Source organism: Strix uralensis, chromosome 2, assembly GCF_047716275.1.
Source record: "Strix uralensis isolate ZFMK-TIS-50842 chromosome 2, bStrUra1, whole genome shotgun sequence".
Taxonomy (NCBI): Eukaryota; Metazoa; Chordata; class Aves; order Strigiformes; family Strigidae; genus Strix; species Strix uralensis.
This window is the reverse complement of record NC_133973.1, coordinates 70,486,927-70,506,494: the sequence shown is the minus strand read 5'-3', so window position 1 is coordinate 70,506,494 and position 19,568 is coordinate 70,486,927. Positions and strand designations below refer to the sequence as shown.

At 37.4% G+C, this 19,568-nt stretch overlaps 2 protein-coding genes across 12 annotated transcripts in view; both read right to left on the bottom strand.

The window, feature by feature from the left end:
* Positions 1 to 1,799, bottom strand: part of ADPRHL1 (ADP-ribosylhydrolase like 1) — a 39,611-nt gene extending 37,812 nt beyond the window's left edge. For 2 of the 6 annotated variants that reach the window (XM_074859193.1, XM_074859195.1), the window contains exon 1: positions 1,438 to 1,767. In XM_074859193.1, coding sequence (XP_074715294.1) covers positions 1,438 to 1,651 — 214 coding nt within the window. In that variant the 5' untranslated portion in view covers positions 1,652 to 1,767. Of the gene's footprint in view, positions 1 to 1,437 lie in introns of all 6 variants that reach the window. The other 4 variants (XM_074859191.1, XM_074859192.1, XM_074859196.1 and 1 more) reach the window with 4 other exon arrangements.
* A 4,339-nt stretch (positions 1,800 to 6,138) lies between these two features.
* Positions 6,139 to 19,568, bottom strand: part of DCUN1D2 (defective in cullin neddylation 1 domain containing 2) — a 28,150-nt gene continuing 14,720 nt past the window's right edge. For 5 of the 6 annotated variants that reach the window (XM_074859200.1, XM_074859204.1, XM_074859203.1 and 2 more), the window contains exons 5-7: positions 12,497 to 12,579; positions 10,101 to 10,197; positions 6,139 to 9,357 (exon numbers count right to left, since the gene is read on the bottom strand). In XM_074859200.1, coding sequence (XP_074715301.1) covers positions 9,278 to 9,357; positions 10,101 to 10,197; positions 12,497 to 12,579 — 260 coding nt within the window. In that variant the 3' untranslated portion in view covers positions 6,139 to 9,277. Of the gene's footprint in view, positions 9,358 to 10,100; positions 10,198 to 11,435; positions 11,494 to 12,496; positions 12,580 to 19,568 lie in introns of those variants that run through there. The other variant, XM_074859206.1, reaches the window with a different exon arrangement.

Below are 19,568 nucleotides of genomic sequence, written 5' to 3'. Positions count from 1 at the left end.
TTACTAAAATTCCCCACTCCAGATTGTTGCTTTCTCACCAGCCCATAAAAGCACCTTTTTAAAAAGCTTGTCTGATCAGGCCAATGAGAGTATAGGATAAACACAGCTGATGGGAATTATAGCTGAGACTTTTTTTCTTTAGAGCCACAGTGCTGCTTCTATATTTAAGAAATAAGATTTATTATTTTACTGTTAGTCTAACTGGCTTGATTACCCAGAAGTTATGGTTTTAGAGAGTTCAATAAGCAAGAAACATATGATACGTATTTAATCATAGCCTATATTCAGAAATATGTTAGTCATCTTTTTTCTTGATAGGCTGACATCTTGCCCTTATCTTTAGTGTATTAGCTACCCCTTAAACCATTGGTTAGCTAATAGCCAAGTATGAAGTATCCAACACACTCTTCAACTGATCTCTATGTACTAAATTTAGAGCAGATTGGAAGCAGGCAGATAAAGCGGTGAAAGAGAAGCACAAGGGAAATTTCATTGACGTGAAGGATACTTAGCTACATTGTGAGATTCTGCTACTGTTAGTTATCCAGCATTATGTGTTTTATGAAAAATCAGGAATATTTTTATAGAGATTAAAAAAATTGATTCATTCGAAAGAGGCAAAATATTGCTGAGTGGTCACTGTCTTCTGGTGTACTTTTGATGATGATCTTGACAGTCTCAGAAAGCTTTAGTTCAATGGGTAAGGTGTCGATACAAATGTTTTTGTATCTTACAAAGGACTATTCCTACCTTAAGAAAAAACAAAAGTTATCTCTCAAACTATCGTGATTTTAGAAGACATATATTAACCTCCACTATTCTGACAGAATTTATTATAAATGTATTACGTTAGGATGTTTTTTTGGACTAAAGACACAGAGCTCTCCTTATAAAGCAAATTGTTCCTTTTCTGGCCTTACAGGTGCAACCCTTTGCCCGAAGGGCAGCAAAGAGGAGACAGCGCTAGTGATTTTAGCCTGAAAGAGGTATTAAAGTGACTCTACTCCAGCCTGGAGTTCTGGACACAAACATGTTAAAAATGCACTTAGAAGAGCTCTTATCTTTTACAGAAGAATCTCTAGTGGTTATATCAGTCCCTGACATATTCCAGCGTACAGATAATGTACTTAACAATTATTTTTATTATGCTGGACGTGTGGTAGTTTAGTCTTTAAGCTTTAACCAACTGTATAAACCTAGGGAAAATACAGAGAGAGCCCTTCCACACTCAAGAAATCAAAATTCTGCAGTTTGTGTGATGGTTGCAGGATTATGCTCATGGAGAAGGCAAGCTAATACCCATTATCATTCACATAAGCAGCATTTCTGACAGGCTTTCTCATGACTTCCCCAGAACTCAGGCTTATTCTAAGAAATGCAGCAGCCCGACAGTTTTGTTCCTCTCCAGACTGCATTTGCTAGTCCCGTCGTACCTACCTGTGATGACAGCCTCTGCTGTAGCCATATGCATGAGAGTGTTGTCACTTACTGGCCACTTGTCAGGAGAGAGCACCAGGTTCTCAAGGCCTCCAATTTCCTTCAGCTCCTGTTGGATTTTTGCACCTAAGGCATTGTTTTCTCGGGAGAAATTGCGATAACCAAGAGCATCCCCTACCCCAGCCAGTACAAGCGCAGCCTTAAATTTATCCATCCCTGGCACACTTTCTGCTTTTCTTTTGTCCAAGACAGCCACCGAATCTTGATCTTCCTTTGTTCCTTTGCCTTCAGCTCAGCCCCCCTGACACTTTATATCAGCCATTGTGTCACACCGAGAGCGCACTCTATAAGGCAAGCACTTCCTTTTCTGGCTCTGCAGATGCCATCTCTTGTCCGGGACCCGACGGAGAGGAAATATTTCATAACCCAGGGATTTTGCAGGGGTTTTGTTCAATGAAACTGCAAGAGCAGACCCGCAAAGTGAAGTGCAAAAGCCTTGTTTCTGCAACCCAGCGTAAAGCAAGCCAGGAAATCCTTAGCCCTACCCAGTGTAAGTAACTCTACACCCAGAAAAACAGATGCCTTCACAGGGGTGTTTATTTATTTAATAACTTGTAATTAATGTATATTCTTGCCCTTTTCTGATATGCTAGAATCAGCCTTCTTTTCAGGGACCAGTCAGAAGGAAAGCCTGTGATAAAAGGAGTTTCCAAACTCTGTAAACACTAGAATGAGGGGTTAGGCAGTAAGAAAACTAGTCAAATGCAGACAACCTCTCCCATTTCTAATTATGCCCTATGGTGATATTTTGTCAACAGTTTTCTTGCTCTGTTCCACCTATTATGAGAATGTTTTGCTAATTCACTGCACCCCTGGACAAACACTGAGGAAAACACCAACTTCAACCCCATGCCTCTTACTTACTGGCAAAGAGTAAGTTTTTCCTAAGACCGAGCTCAGGTGCAGCCCACATTTGGACTCGGGAAGGAAACTATTTTGAAGGATGTCTTTAAATGGCATACTGTGAGTCTAAGAAAGTTAATGTATGAAGAAATCTCTCTTAGTAGGAGACAGGCTTTATTAATACCATTCTTTCAAACCTGATACTTGTGCAATTATGTGCTTCATTCTGTTATTGCAGTTTTTTCTGTGCTTCTGCCATGCAGTGCAAGAAGGGGCTCTGTAGTCTTGCAGCTTTTTAAATGCATTTTGCCCACAAACACATCTCTGTGTAGGCTCAACATCTTCCTTCGAGGGGTCTGCTGCGACTGACTCAGATTGTGGTTCGGAGTCACCACCCATACTGTCCTAAAGGCTCACAAATTACTACTACTCTACAGATAGAAATACAAATGTAAATATAAACTTAGGTAGATAAACAGAAACCTTTGATTGGCTTGACTGATTTTCATAAAAGATAGCTTTGTTTTTCCATGATCTTTTTCAGAAACGAATACTGATTGCTATTTGGATGGAAAAGCCCAGCAGTGTACAGCATGCATCCTCCAATCACCCAGAGCAATAAGCAGTTTGAATTATTATCACAGACTGAATTATTGACATGTGTAGAAATATCACTGTACTTCACAAGAAACCTTAATACAGTTTCAGAACACAGATAAACATCGCCATCCCTATTTTACATTATAAGAAATAAGGTGCCGAAGTGGTTAAAGTAGCCTCTGTTAGTACATTCTTTTAAAGGTTAGGACTTGGGTAACAGAAGTATTAAGAAGAGGATGCTGAGAGTGTGTCTTCATTGCTAGGAAGGAACAACTTTGCACTGAAAAAGACAAAAAAAAGGGCAATTATGCCTTAGGATACCAGGGGCATTATGTAGTGACCAGAGGAGATGCAGGGCCAAGCGTTCTACAGTGGGGCCATATCCAGCCTGTGCTAGAGATGGATCGCCATGAGCAGTGAGGACACCAGCCCCTCTGCCCTGTGTGGCTATGGGAACAGGCATCACCTCCCACAACTGGGGCATTTAAGCAACGCAGAGGTAATCTGAGTCACCCCTGCACTGCCAGAGTTACTTCACGTTCTGCGTGTCTGAAAGTGAACACTTGAAATAGAAAACTAAGGCCAAGGTTGCTTACAAAAAACGCTCCAGGCAGAAGTACTGATGTTGATGTCTCCATTACAGGTCCATGCACCCTTCTGTGGCACCCACTCCTTCTCTATTCCTGCAGAGCATTACGATCTGGAAGCATGTGGGAATTTGAACTTGTGAAACAAGGACAGGAGAGATCACCTGCTGAGGCGCTGTGGAGAGCTAGTAAGGGCCTCATCAGATGAAAGGTTCCTTCCTGAAAACGGACAAAGCTATTCTTAGTTTTCCATTTATCTCTTCCTTCTGAATGTGGCTGGCAGTTGCACTGCCCTTTTGCCTCCTGTGGACTTTACCCTGTTGCATGCACGCTTGGCTGCTCGTAGCACAGCCCAATTTAGGAGTAAAATCTTTGGCTTTAGAAAAAAGGCTATAATGAAAACCCAGAGAAAATGTCATAAAATTTCTATTTTTCAACTCTGCAAAGCAGAACATGCAACAAAGAATTTAGTTTTTATTTAATTTGTTAATTGCACATGATCTCCTTTTCAACTGGTACTTCCAGCCACTATGATCTTTCTGGGCAGAGGTAGGTTAGGTGCACTGATATCTACCCCTGTTCCCCCCAAAGGAGAAAATTACTTGTAAAATGTACTTGCATGTCTTAAACACAGCCAAAATACAGTAACTCCATTAAGATGGGTAAGTATTCACTTATCACATATATTCACAATAGGAAAAAAACCCAAGTAGAGCTGGCAAAAAATGTTTGATAAATGTTAAATCAGATAAAAATGCGGCTTCAGAGTCCTCTCATTAGTGTACATATGACTGCTTTCAGATGGGGAGAATCCAGAACAAAAGGAAAGGGAAGTCGGGACAGAGAAGAGACTTGTTCGTGTTGCTGGCAACATGCTGTTGTTTCAGCTCAACTGCATTTGAAACCCTATGTGAGAACATGAAAGCAGCCTTCAACAAACATGGCTCCATCTGCCTCCTCCACCTGAGGGGATGTGAATCGATGATCTCCACCACCCGGGAGAGGACTCTTGGGTCATACAGGCACTGCTGTCTTTTATGAACAAATGAACCAGCGAACGGAGCACGTGCTGAGACTGCTCTATCAACACAAGCCCTTCAGCATTTTAAGGTAAAAGACTACACCCCCAGTACTTCACCCATGAATGAGTGACGCTTCTGGCATTCAAAGACATTTGGCAGAGAAACGCTTTTGATTCCAAGTTCACCCATCCAAAGGATGCAGAGCCACATCCTGGAAAAGCAAGGTTGATACCAAGTGGGTGTCAGACTTCTGTCAGACCTGCATCTTTGCCACTACTGAAGGCCTCCACTTCGGCAACAGGATCATTCCTTTAAGAATGATACTAATTATAGAAGACATTCATTGAGATCCAGGAAGAAATAGACTGGTTTTACTCAATTCTTTAAAGGGGATGAATCATTTTCATACCACTTTACACCACTGCCTTAAAGGAAAAATACTCCTTTAACACTACAGCATGAACTTCTTTCTTCTTTACCTTCATGACACAAAGCCTATGTCATGACATGAAGCCTATAGGGTTTGCCTAACAACAAATAGAGCATTTCACTGCTTGTAAAAGAGGGACAAGAAAAAAAACAGGGGAATTCATCAAGTGTACATACCAACAAGAGGAAATATCTCAGTAATTATACTCAATCAAAATCTGAATGCCCTTAAGCTTCCCCAAGCATTTCTCATTAAGAGGTGAACAAGTACCCATGTCTGAAATATGGAATTTTCTGCCTGTGGTTGTAGCGATAGCTGCAGTTGCAGACCCCTCTGTCAACAGTTTATAACAAAAAAGCGTGTGTCATCCTCATGTAATTCTACGCAGCATACTGTACATGATGCAAAGGCCAGAAAACATGTTTTGTTGAATTTTTTTTTTAAAAAAGGTCTTATGGTTGTAAAACATGACACTTTTTCCCTTTCAGAAGGGCTATGCCTTTTGGTGTGCCGGATGCTGGTTGGCATCAGCTGAGGGAAGCTACTGGTGCTGACACTTGAAAGAAAAAGGTTGCCATGGTTCAAGTATCTGCATCAGCAGTTTCACTTATAGGAGAAGGAAGACAGACTCATGTGATACCAAAGCAGACAGTCATTGGTGAAACCACTGGAGAGGGATGCCAGCTGGGAGAGTACAGAGGACAACTTATTTATTTTGATTTAAACTTTCAGAAGAGAATTAAGGACAGTTGAATACATACCTTTGAAGGTTTTTGCACAGACTTCTGAGCATGCTGCTTCTCCTGCAGAGCTCAAAGCCTAGGACTGAGCAAGACTTTCCCTGCAATTACACCTCTCATTGCAGTACAAACTAATGACACAAATTACAGAGAGTTTGGTCACTAGCAGGTACACATAGTGGATGCTGCACTGCAGCTAAACACAGTGAGCTGCTTAAAAGCTTAAAGGTGGCACAGATGAGCAAAATAGACATTTATTATAACCGCTCAAAAATTAATGAGTTACATCCTTGCCCTCTTCTGACTGATTGAATAATAATACAAGAATCTAATAAATTAACCAGAAAACAGAAAAACCCAGCAGCCTTTGCAAGGCTTCCAAAGCAGAAAGCTGACAAAAACCATACAGACACCTCACATCACTGACTTCAAATCCTTTATGTTGACAGTCCATTTATTCCTTTTTCCATTGCCACAAAATTTACACACATACAGCTTACTCAGCAGCAAATCTCTCAGGTGCATTGAATGAGCAGATGCCTGCAAGTCTGCTCTCCTCAGCATGACATACATGATAAATTACATTTAAATTTAGAATTGGCAAGTACAAATCATGTGGCTCAGTTTCAAACACTCTAGGATGTAAAACCAAACAACTTGGCACCAAGTTTAAAAATACATACAGCGTATCTAGGAACTAATACTGTATGCACTGAACAACTTGAAGACATCTGTACCATTTATAAATTGATCAACCTAAGTGTTACCACTGTACCAGCTTACTTAAAAAGCAAGTCAGAGTGCCCTGTAAAGTACAACTGTGGACAGCAGCAATTATTAAAATACATAAGGTACTCATAATTTAAAGGCAGTTTATTTGTTCAAGTGTGAAGGTGTAACTCCATGCTATTATTTATGGGAATGTAAAATGCATATGCGGTTTCAAATGGGTAGAAGACTAAGAACAAAAGAAAAAGCGTACTGCTCCTAGGAAGCTGGCTGATAAGGACCAACTCCTACTTTGAGAGTATTTTGCCCAGTCTTCCTCTGTTGGAAGGTGTCTTCCATGAAGGATCCTCACAGGAATGAGGCTTAAGAGTAAGTGAATAAGTGTGTATGAATAGAAACTGAATACTGTGCTAAGCACCTTCCTTCTTCCTCAGATTAACAAGGCAAAAAAACCTGAACCCACATGGATTTTTTTATGCTCTATTTATTTTAAAAACTTCATCAGGTTGATTTGAAGGAGTTCTCAGCATGAACAAATATTTCACAGGCTCTACCGCTATGAAACTATTCAGTTACATCACATACCAATAGATTAAACTACTTCTGGTCAGTTATATTATAGCTATATATTTAAAGTGGCAATTGTGTGAATAATAAGCATTCCATTGCTTTTGGCTGGATAAATGCACTTGATGTTATGAGATGTTACACATTCTCCAAAGCCTACAGGACATATATAGAAACAGCTTGTTTGGGGAAGGAAAAGCAGGCAAATCAAATCCATTTAAAAAGAGCATAATACTGGTTTTAAATCTCTGTTGATTTCTGTGGAATACCTGGACTTATGTACACAAATACCCTTCTAAAAAGATGTAGTCAGAAAGTAATAATCTGGCTTAATATTACTCCTTAACTCTACACAGAAGCGAGAGGCATCTGAAGACTGAGACACTGACATCCAGTGGCTGCCATGCAAGATCTAACATCTACAAATACTGCTTAGGGTGAAAAGACTACTAATAATACGTCACTCATGGGGCATTTGTAACTTGCCTGCTATATTCTTATTAACAGAAAATCTGCTAATTTGTTCAAATTTGTCCTAATCCTGCTTTTTATATATCATGCACAACTGAAATTCAAGTGGAAGAATTAAGGTAATCTTTCTGTACGCAGCATGTACATTTGCCCTTGTAGGCTGCGTTGACGTAAATGAAAGCTGACTGCTTGTATGAAACTCTAAACATTAGAGTTTAAGAGAATATTGTAAGCTTTTACACTCTCACAACTACAAAATAAAATAGTATGCTGTCATGCAATACTTAAATGATCTGATATGATCCAAACAGATATAAATTATATAACTTAATGCACTATTTTCATCAAAACTCTTGCATCTACTCAGCTCTGATTACAGAAAATATATTGATCATAGCTGTACATACTCTTTAGCAACTCTTTGTTTTAACATACTTTTACAGTGGCTATGAAACTCATTTTGATGAGGTAGCATTTAAAAGAGCCCTGTGTGAAGACATGTTGAATAGCTTCTGGTAAAACTTTTTTGTGCTTAGGCATTGGAAGACACTGTTGAGAAAGAGGAGACTGACCTCTGTACAGTTTATAATAGATGGCTGGTGAAAGGGGAGAAGTGAATGACTGAACAAATTCAGATTTAGTGAAAACTGGTCCAATTCCATTAGCCTTGAGATCAATGATACTGCATTAATTTACTCTTTTTTTCCATTAAATAAATAAATTTGAATGCGTAATATAACCAGAGGCATGAATGCTTATCATCCTTACTATAAAGTCTCCTTACCCCTGAAATATTTCTCCAAAGTGAAAGCCAACTAGTTAAGTCTTTGGGCTTATTCACATTTATTTTCTGTGAGAAGTGCCAGGAATTGCATTTATAACTATGTTGCATTTAGATAGAATTTATGATATGTTTCAGACTACAATAAAAGTTATATTCTACCAGTTCATTATTTAAAGTAAATAAAACACATAATTGAAGACTAACTGAACTATGATTATCAAACATGAATTATAACAGCATCTTTGGTTATTTAATGTCTACTTTAAAATGGTTAATTAAAAAAGCTGGAGTTGCAACATAGCATAGAGCAGCAGGCCTTCCTCAGCGATGCTACTGTTACATGTCCAAGCACTTTAAGAATAATGAGGAAGTTAATCTCACCGGGAGAAAACAAAAGGCTGGATGTAATCAATCTATACATATAGGACTTAAAAATACAAATTTAAAATTTTGGCAGCAAGTAAAAAAAGCATAAGTGTTTTCCTGTTTTGTTACAATTCTATATTAGGACAGATCCACAGAACTAACTTTTATAAAAATACAACATACTGCATAAGTTTTATTTAGGGATTTAATTTATATACCACAAATACTGCTTTTATTATAGGTACAATATAATACAGTTTTATTTATGTAACTGCTGGTGGTCACTTTGGATCATGAACTGAATGGCATGCTGTGCTGTCAAAACTTTAATAAAATGGCCTCTAGTTAAACTTCTCCAAAGTATAAAATCATGCAAAATCTACATCCTATATGATACAACCAGTACAATAATTGAAGCCAATAGCCTACAAACAGCCTCGACTATCTTCTGAGTTGTTCTTGGAGCGTCCACAAGTCAGCCAACATTTTCTTTAGGCAGAAAGGAGGAATTTCAGTTTTGTCTGCAGGATCTCATCACAACCACTGAAACCAGCAACAATGTGCACAGTCATCAGTCAACAAATCTTCATTACCTAACGCAGTTCAGAGCACACGTTTAGTCCATATTGACAAGTCTGAGGTTAGGAAGTTTTACGTTTTCCTCCTGTGACTACTGGTCGTGCATATTCCACAAAATCATCTATAAGAACAGGCCACGCTCCTAAAGAGAAGTCAAGCAATTCAGAAATTAATGTATTGTTATCAGCAATAAATTGGTGTAGTCTCTAAATACAAAGGATCAGAAGCTCACTTTGACATTTCTGGCCTAGTCTAGCTTTAACATGCACGACATGATAAAACTTGAAAAAAGCACCTAACTAGTACATTAAGCATTTGAATCTCTTCTTGCAGCAATAGTTCTTAGTACAAACAAAATGTATTTAAAGCATAATCCAGTCTTCAAAGTTTATAAACATTAGTTGATAGCAAAACCACGGCATTCCTATTAGAGCTATTCATAACTTAGGATATATTTCTGTACACAGTCATTCCAAAATAGGATTTGCAGGATTAGTAGTTACAGAGTGTAAATTGCTTTTAGGTTAGTAAAAAAAATGTTCATGTAGACAATCTTGCAAGTAGAAAAATGATGTATTTCCTTGCAGTTAGCAGCACTTTTGTACAAAAAATACAGTTTCACTGAGACTCCTGCAGCATTAACAGGTTCAAATAGCATGTGCTATATCTCATGATGTGACAATATCTTTACTTCTATTTACATATTACAGCAAACTAGTTAACCTTCTTATCATTACTGTTTTGGCAACAAGAATGAGAGTATATTTGCAGCTAAACCTCTAAGAGTAAACAAATTAAGACAGACACAGCAGCATGTTCTGTTTGTTTATAGCAGTATTTTAATTCTGCTGTACCAATTTTTGAAGATAATCAAGTACTGCTTACCTTCTTCATCATAGTTGGACATATCATCTGCAATCATATTTCCGAAGTCTAACAAAAGATTCCAAGTATCTTTTGGAATTGATCTTTTATGATGTTCCTATAAAGGAGGAAAAATGGTACTGTTCAATCCAAACTATTTTCAAACTCCACAGTAGTATTTTATATTGACATATACAGAAATAACTTTTTCCAAGTTGTTTTTTTTTTTTTTTTTTAAATAAGTTTCAGAGCTTCCAAAGAAAGCTACAAAACAAACTGCAACTAAAGAAGGCAAAAAAGTGTAAGAAGTCTTTGACAGCTGTCTTATTTCTTCCATTCTGCTTTTAGGGTACGTGTTCCTAACTTGTTATGGAAAAGAATAAACCAAATGCACTTCAAATTTCTACTTAACGGCATCTATTCCAGGTTCTGAAACTGTACAGCCATGGGTTAGCATTCTGTCATTTCAACTTGAGCCCCTTTTTCCTTATGCTTACCCAGTCTCTCTTTCAACTTGTTGGTTACAGTTGCACCTACACTCTTCTCACTCCCAGACCGCCTTCCAGCCTCTCTTCAGCTATTCTCTCCTTCACCATGATGCACTACCTGCGTTTGCTCCACTTCTGCACAGTCTGTCCTATTCTCCACAACCACCTCCCTGCCTGATTTCAAATACGCTCTTTCTGGATCACTCCCCACTCACAAGTAGTTGTTGCCACCCTGGCCAGTTTAAGCAGTGCTCCAAAAAACCTTCAGTCCTAGTCAGTGTTCTCTCAGCTTTTAAAGTTAGCTCTCCCAAGAAGAGAGTGTGTGGGGAAACACAAGCAGTTGTGAGCTGTAGGATCAAATCAGATCATTCACATCTCCCTTCATCTGTTGATACTGCTTTATTACCTGAGGATAGCAGGTGATTAATAGGGAATTAAATTTCAACTCCTAGTTTTCATTTGCAGTAAAAAAGTTGCAACTGCTCAGTGAAGGGTTGGGGGTTTTTGTGGGTTTAGTTTTGTGTTGTGGGGTGAGATGTGGTTTGGGTTTTTTTTTAAGCAGTAATACTCTAAACTATTGAGAAGAACAAACTGCATTTCAAAAATCTGAAATTTGATCAAAATGAGGTTGCTGTCCAACACAACAGCAAACATGTCCTCTCACTCAAGCCAACGGCTGTATCTTGACTGCAAAAAATATGACAAGCAAACATACCTTCTGGAAAAGGTTCATTTAAAACAAACCAAAAAAGCCCCCATCCTAATGAGTCCCATCTTGCTTCTTTCTTAGGCTGAATTTTAATCTAAACATTTCTTTTAAAATAAATGTTCAGGTTAAATATTTGTAGCAAAGTAAGACACTGTATACCAGATCATCTAGATTATTGCTTGAAGTAGAGATCTGCAGAACTGCCCGTTGTAACAAACTTCATCACATAAGCAAGTGGGAAAAAAAGTTAAGACTTTTCTTCAGTTACATCTATAGATCCGAATTTAGATGTGTTAAGTGTATTAAGGCAGTTAAAATACGAAATGTTTTCACAAGTTCTCTTGATAAAACTGGTACATTATTCAGTGCGTAAAATAAATATAGTCCAAAAAGTTTCAGAAAATACTGCAAAAATTATACACTTTCCCTATTAAGCACAGGTGATTATGGGACAAAATGCAGAAAGACTTCTTAATTCTCCTAAACGACAGATGATAAATTGGGGAAAAAAATCAACATAAATTATACATTATGTAACATTAGATAAGGTATTTTTTTGCAAGTACATAGAAATGCAAATGTAGAAACATGGATGAGTGAATCAGGTCTTTAATAAGAATATTTTGCAATTTCTAAAGTTTAATTTATGCATCTTTACTCCACTGCCCCCAGAATTGCACTGGTAAGAGAAAACTGTCAAGATCAGTTCACAACTATTATCAAAAAAAAAAAAAAAAGTCAAAATAATTACTCAGACAAGAACTTTTGCTTAAAAAGAAAATTCTCTCAGGTTAAGTCAGACATAACAGAATTGTCATTTAAAAAAGACTGAGTTCATGCATTAATACCGCAAAAGGCAGAGCATGATAAAATACATGGTTGACAATAACCACAGGTGTCTTGAGAATAAAGACTACATTGGTTCAATCTACAGTCATGTCTTCCTTTCATGCAGAAGCTTTCACAAGTAGGAGGATACAGGATCAAGCAAGCAGAATGCTCTACTGCTTTGCTACATCTTTTTGCATTCTTCTCAGAAAATTATATAAAGAAGATTTAGTTTGGCTTGACTTAAGACTATTTTATATCAGTTTTCAAAAAGGAAAAAGTTTGAAGGAAGTATTTAGATACCCTGTCATTTTCTTTATTGTAAGCACACAGCCTACAAGCCAGACTACTGTGGATTAAGACAGTCAGGAAGGAATACAGTACATACTTACCAACAAAAATTTATTCCAAAGATCTAGAAATTTAAACCTTCCTGACAAGACTAAATTCCAATATGCAATTGCCATTTCTAGATCTGCAAGAGACAAAGCAACACATAAATATTACAGCGCGTTATATGCAATAAAACCCTTATCGTTAAACTATTAATGCTATATCCAGTATATTATGATACAAACAGATAACATTCTTTTAAAATCACTACGAAAATTACAAGGAACTACTCTCACTGACCCAAAAGGCAGAAGACAAGCAGTAATGGTATAAATTGCATATTGAACACTGCAGTCAAAGACTAAAATATTTTTGTCACCATCCAGCAGTGCCGGATTAAAGCTACTTTCAATCTGCAGAAACAGAACAAAATAGTTATCAATAACTCCGTCTACAAATAAAAATACCCAAAAGATACACGCAGAAAAACAACAAAAATTGATAGAAACCCAAACATTTAAGTCTGCAGGTGCCAATTCCTGTTAATCTCTCACATTTTAGACACACTTGATTTTAAAGGGAATTTAAGGACATGAGGGGATAAAAAAAGATTTGCTTGGGGCATGATAATTCTACAGCACCCCTTTCGGCAATAATTCTCTTCTGGAATCATTCAACAGACAAACACCTACACCCAATACTGAAAATATGAGTCCAAGAAAGCAGCCCTTATTCTGCACCACGACCGGCTCATGCATGCCAACAGGAGGATTCAGCACTGCCACACATTCAAGCAGAAAAGCAGGAGCAATATTAGACGCAGCATAACGGTAGAAATGATGTTTTTTGAAGGCTGTTTTCATTCTCAGAAACTCACTACCTAATGGCTTCTGTGCTTGGTCCCACAGGCAACAGCACTAAACTGTATGCACACTGCTGTGCAACCACAAAATAAAGCACAGTCTTTCTTAAACCACAAAAAGATGTCTGTTTGTGCCTTCAGTGTAAAGTAAGTATAAACAAAATATGAAACTTGATAGAAAGTATTGTCATAGCAGATAAGATGGAAGTTTGACCTCCACATATAAGAAAGGAGCGTGGTATTTGAAACTGTACATATCACATTACAAACCAAAGGACACTGTCACCTGCAATCAAATTTCAAGTCTGAAAGAGATGTTCCAGATTTTAACACAGCCAGTTCCCTGGAGTCTCTATCACAGAGGGCTGGGGCCCAGACAAAGTGCAATAGTTAAGATGTAGAGAAATGCAATATGTCTATACCTAGCTATACAGAGACAGTGCTGCCAGTGTTTGTTCTACTATGATCAGAGTGCTTTTCAGTACAGAACTTGCTTTACGCCCTAATAAACTTCTTCCAGTCCTTCCTGTTTTGCCACCATGCTCACTTTTTGCAGAAAATAAGTAGGAGAGAATAGTTAATAGCATTTCCTTGCTGTTTAGATATGCAGGTTAATTATTCATATGTTATCCCAAATGAAAAGCAAAACAAATAGGAAGGGAGAAACTTGAATAATCTTAAGAGTTTCTAAACTTCCCTGTGAAGTGACCTGCTTTGATTCCATTCACTCAGGCTTCTTTATGAAGACCCAACCTTTCCAAGCCAATCTTGCAAATCTGTCACGTGACAACATTAAGCAAAACGCACTTTGAAGAAAACACACTTTAAGAACAGAAGAGATTTTATACTTCTGATGGAAATATTCCTTGAAAAAAGGAAGAAGCTGCAGACAAGGAAACAAAGATGGTTAAAGGTGCCACAAAAAAGTTAAAAGGGAAAGAAGAGGACACAGTTCCTCGGCTTATTTGGGTATGTGTCAAATTTAGTATTATGTTAAGGTGAACTTGATTATTGCAAAATTGTATTTAACACAGTGCACGTGAAATATTATCTTAATTAAGTTGATACTTGAGGGATACATTACATGTGTGTGCAAATCGATTCTCCTGCACAAAGATGCAGGAATTATTTGCTGTAATGTACAACAAAAGAATATCCTGCTGAGGATGCCGCTCTGTAGTGGCTGAAACTGGTCCATCCTGGAGGTGCTCTCCCCATTAAGCACATGGAGGGAAGTCCTGATCTTGGTTAAAATTAACTCAAGGGAAAAAATTTAAAAAAGTAAATCTTCCTCATCAGGTTCACTGCAATCGCACAAACTCATGAACTAACACAAGAGATACTTGAACAAAAGGACTAGATGGGACTATCAATTTTGGTAGTGGTGCCAGTTTATGCAATCTTAAAGTGTTTGAGAAAACTAGGCCTTCAGGTATGCTAGATTCTCAGGGGATATGCCTACACTTTTGACTGAAGACCTACCCTACCTAGGTAGAAAAACTTAGCACTTGAGGACAGAAAGTAGGATTTTTCTACTTTAAAGGGAAGACCTACTTACACAGAGTTCCAGTTCTACATTAGGGTGGTGAGAGTAGTATCAATAAACAGTAATGCTGTGGAGTTTGTGTTTCTGCTACAATTAGTGCAGCACTAGAAGATATATATATATATATTTAAAAAAAAAAGGCCTTATGCTTGGGAGTTCTGCATCCCCACAGGAAGATGCTTTTGCAAGGCATGGATTTCTTAGGCAGTCTTAGGAATACCTATTTCAATGCTGCATAGATATGAAGGGATTATTACAAATAAAATAAAATCAAACTACAATTATCAAAATATGGTGGTTTTGTACCAAAAATTATGCTTCACACATTATAGAGTAATAATGCAAGTTTTATAAATGGAAAGGAAAAGACAGATGCATGGATCTCTGGAAACTAATGCCTAAGCCAGGACCAGTTTAGAAGAGACTTCATTGCAAACATACATGTTCATATCCAAAACGTAAAATTGATAAGAGTTAATGTTTAAAGAACATAATAGAAATACCACATCATATACTGTACATTATACAATGGTTTGAGCTTTTATTTCACTCCAAAACATTTTCAGTGTCAATATCTAGCAGGTGCTGTATGTCATGCAGCCCCTTCAGGATAATGGCTTTATAGTTCAAAGTTTTTACATACACTGAAACAAAGCTTCAACATCTAGATGTTCAGCTTTCTAGATATCTAGTCTAGTTGTGGCTACATACAGCATCTATAAAGCTTTCTGTAGTAAAACCCTAAGAACTGAGCCACCTAAGAGTGATAGCAATTACCATGACAAAATTACTAAAATTACTAAAAAAATTTTAAATATATACAATATCTAAGTAAAGCAAGTTCAAGGAGGAAAAGGTTAGTAAAATAACGTTTTATTTTAAACATGACTTTGTAAATAACATTTATTATAGTAAACATGCTTTAGTATGTTTTAAAGGAGTGCTTTACACTTTTGAATTATTAAACAATCAGTTTTTCACAATCAGAAGTAAAGCATTTTGTATGCAGTATGATCTATTTCTGAAACATTAAAGCCTCATTCTAAAATTGTTTTAAAAAAACCCTCAGCCTCTTCTACCCCGATTGAACAGAAAGCCTGAAGTGATAACAAATTAGCACAATTAATGCAGGAGAAATACACTATTAGATAGACAGCCTACATCTACTTTCAAGATTTGATCAAATGCTTATCTTATTAACAATAACAACAGAAAATCATTATTAGATTCTTGCATGATTAAAAAAAAAAATCAAATTAAGTTCCTCACCCCTTTGCTATGATTTTGGACAAGGGCAATGAAGTCACTGCACACAAGTAATCAAGGAAGTAAGAAAACAGAAAGATAATGCATCAGATAGCAAAGAACTGGCTGGAAAGTAGGATTTATGAGGAACACGAAATGAAGTTCATTTAGACCTGCTGTGCCAAAACAACACTCTGGGACTGCAGCACTCACTTGTCATCCTCTGCCAAACAGAGCTTTCCAGCTCTCAGACTGCCCTACCAATAGAGCTGCTCATGCAGTCATGTTTGAAGCTGTCAGAATATTAAAACTAATTCATCTGAATTACTGATATAACTTAAAAGAAAAAAAGACTAAATGCACTACATTGACCTCCTAATGATATTTTAAAGTCTTTATTTATAAGAATACTTTAATATTAGCCACTGTTGCCCTCATGATCCCTAGTTAGCATATTAACCAGGTTCTGTACATTATGATGGTAGAGTCCATCATGTTTTAGAGCTTGTAAACAAGTAATTTATTTTAATTTAATGTTTTGAGATTAACTGATTGTCCCAGTACTGTCCTTTTCTTCCTTTACTGATGTTTAATCTTCTTATCAATATCATAAACTTTGCTATTTATATGTCATCTCTATGAGAGACTTTGAGCAGCTTGTTTTAGGTGTCAGTGCTCACCAATGAGTCTTATTCAAAGAGTACTCTCTCAAGCTACATGGGCAGTAATGTTATTTTTTTTTTTTTTCAAAATAACAGGATGCATCAGTCTTACCCAGTCCATCTACAGAAAGAAAACAACAAATTAGTAAAGAATGTAACAAAGCTTGTAGGAAGGAAAAGTTACTTTTATTAGACCAGTTAATAAGGATGAGGAAAAAAAAAAAGAAAGTTTTGGAACTGAAATTGTCAGAGCCAAGAGCCCCTTTATTTGAGGCTTTCTCTCCCCAGTGCTTGAACCAAAACTTACCCTATAGCTTTGAAAAGAAAAGAATAACAAACTGTCCAGTTCCCAACACTGCATAAAAAATGAATCTGGACAAGACATAAATCTGTCATTCAATTGCTTTGTGAAAACATACGTAGCCTCTGCAAGAGGCTGAACTTCAGATGTTTTCTTTATAGTCATATAATTTGCCCTAAAGTATCATTTGGTTGATATTCTTTGATCTCCTCCCTCTTATTTTCTTACTGTGACCACAGTCAAATATACTTCTGTAAAGCTAAAACAAAAGCCACATTGCACAAAATTGTTTTGTTTCAATAAAATTCCTGGACACCATGCCAAAACTGGTGCAGATGTGGGAACAGTGGAAATTGGTGTCAATCTATCTCAAAAATTGGACTATTGCACTACCTGACCAACAAACATCAAATGAATACTTGCAAGATTCAGTGAGTTACTTGATTCCTTGTTTCCTCATCTGAATGATTTTAAGAGTCTTCTTTGGCCTCCAAATTACTAAGAACATGGACACAAGAATTAGTTTCTTTCCTATCAGACTTTTCCTTCTTCTACAAACAAACAAAAACCACATAGCAAAGTAACAAGAAAATACCATCAGGTTTCAACCTAAAAATCCTTCACCAAATTGCCAAAAGTTTAGAGAAAAATAGCCCTTATCTGCAACTAGGAGCTCCCCACAGAAGGAAGAGAGAAGGGAAAAACAGATAAGGAGTATGACACAAATACTGGAAGTGGCTAAACTCAGGATCCAGCTTAGTTGGATCCATTCATCCCTGAAAAGCCATAAGCAAAGAGCTTCCCAGTGCTTTATGTTAGGGGATGTATAATGCACAGTGTCAAAGTCCCTGTGGTGGACAGGGGAGAGTAGTGATGAGCTCTGCAGGAATCGGGCAGGGTCTGACTGTGCTTATTAACTCTATCTCAGCATCTGCCACACTGAAGCAGGCTGATTCCATGCAAACCTTTCATGTTTATTATCTTAAGCACCAACTGCACAAAAGCAGATAAACTGCTTCTGAACGTGAGCTAGGCTTAGAAGAAGATAGCTATCTAAATGTCAGTTTGAGTGCAGCCTAATGAACCTTCCATCTCTGCAAATCTCTCCACGTACAATTCAGATAAACTACAACAGATGACTTAAAGGCGACTGGATATACATTTCCCAAGTAAGAACCAAACACGAGCAAAAGAATCAATGAGGCATTACTAGAACTGGCAGTTGTGCCACATTTTTTCTTCTACTATTGGCCTTTTTTGATCAGAGCACCCTGTTCTATACTAAGCTTCTCAAATTGCTGGCATTTTCAGAAAGAAAAATGTGAACAAAAATAAAGCAAGGACCATATACACAGGCAAAGGCCATCGAAACACCTAAAACACAGCATTCATAGACCTCTTCCAAAGTAAACATGAAATTAATTTATTGAACTCCCTCAGCTTCTTCCATCCACTCACTCCTACAAACACCCTACAAATGGATCAATCTAATTTTTCATTGAAAGTGGAGGAAATCTTGATAACTATTTATGGGGGGAAAAAATGAAAAAAAAATAGCCAGGTAGCCTTCCCTAATGTCTAAGTGTCTCTTCAAAGAATCTTGAGATACTACTATGATGAAAGCCAAAGCTGATGTTGCTTCAATTAAAAAGAGCACGTTATACTCATCTGCTCATAGAAGATGCAACCTCCTTGAAGTCCACATACCGGATGCAAAGATAGTCATTCTTCTGGTCTTGACGTAATATTTGATTCAAGTCTGAATGACCTCCTCATGCATCATCTGTTGCTTGATCCCAGGAAACTGGCAGAGAGAAGGAAGCACAACCTTTTGAGCCAGCAAGCAGGCGAAGGGACCACAAAGGACTGATGAAGGACCAAATCTGCTTTTTGTTTCCATGTTGAAAGTCGAAGACCATGAAAGAATGCATTAAGTTCCTCCACGGTGCTGAAACAAACTTTAGTAAACTCCTGAGTATGAGGGATCTCCTGAACATATCTTGTTGGGGCTCGAAGGGAGACCCGTTAAGAGACTCACAGTAAGTATCAGGTTCAAAAAAAAAAAAAAAAAAGATGGATCTAAGGCTTTGTTTTGAGCTTCGACAGTGTCCTCAGAAATCTGAACTGCTCTGTATACAACATGGCAAAAGATCTGTAATCCTATTCTTTCATACACATCAACCAAGAGCTAGGATGCAAAATTTCACTTTGGGAAACTGGGAGTAGAAGGTGAGATACACTTCTCCAAGGTGAGATAAACCTCTCGAAATCTGCACCATGCAAAACTTGAAAGATTTATTGTACTAAATATATTAGCAATAACATGACAGCAGATTAAACAGACAGAATCACAGTTATCCATAATAATTCTTTGTAAAAGTCTCCTGGCAAACCAGACCTTAATAAACTGCACCTTTTACATTATCTCAAAATAGATATAAAACACTCCGATGAAGTTTAATATATCTAAATATTATGCCTGCCAGGTCCAATACGTAGCCATTGAGATGGCAAT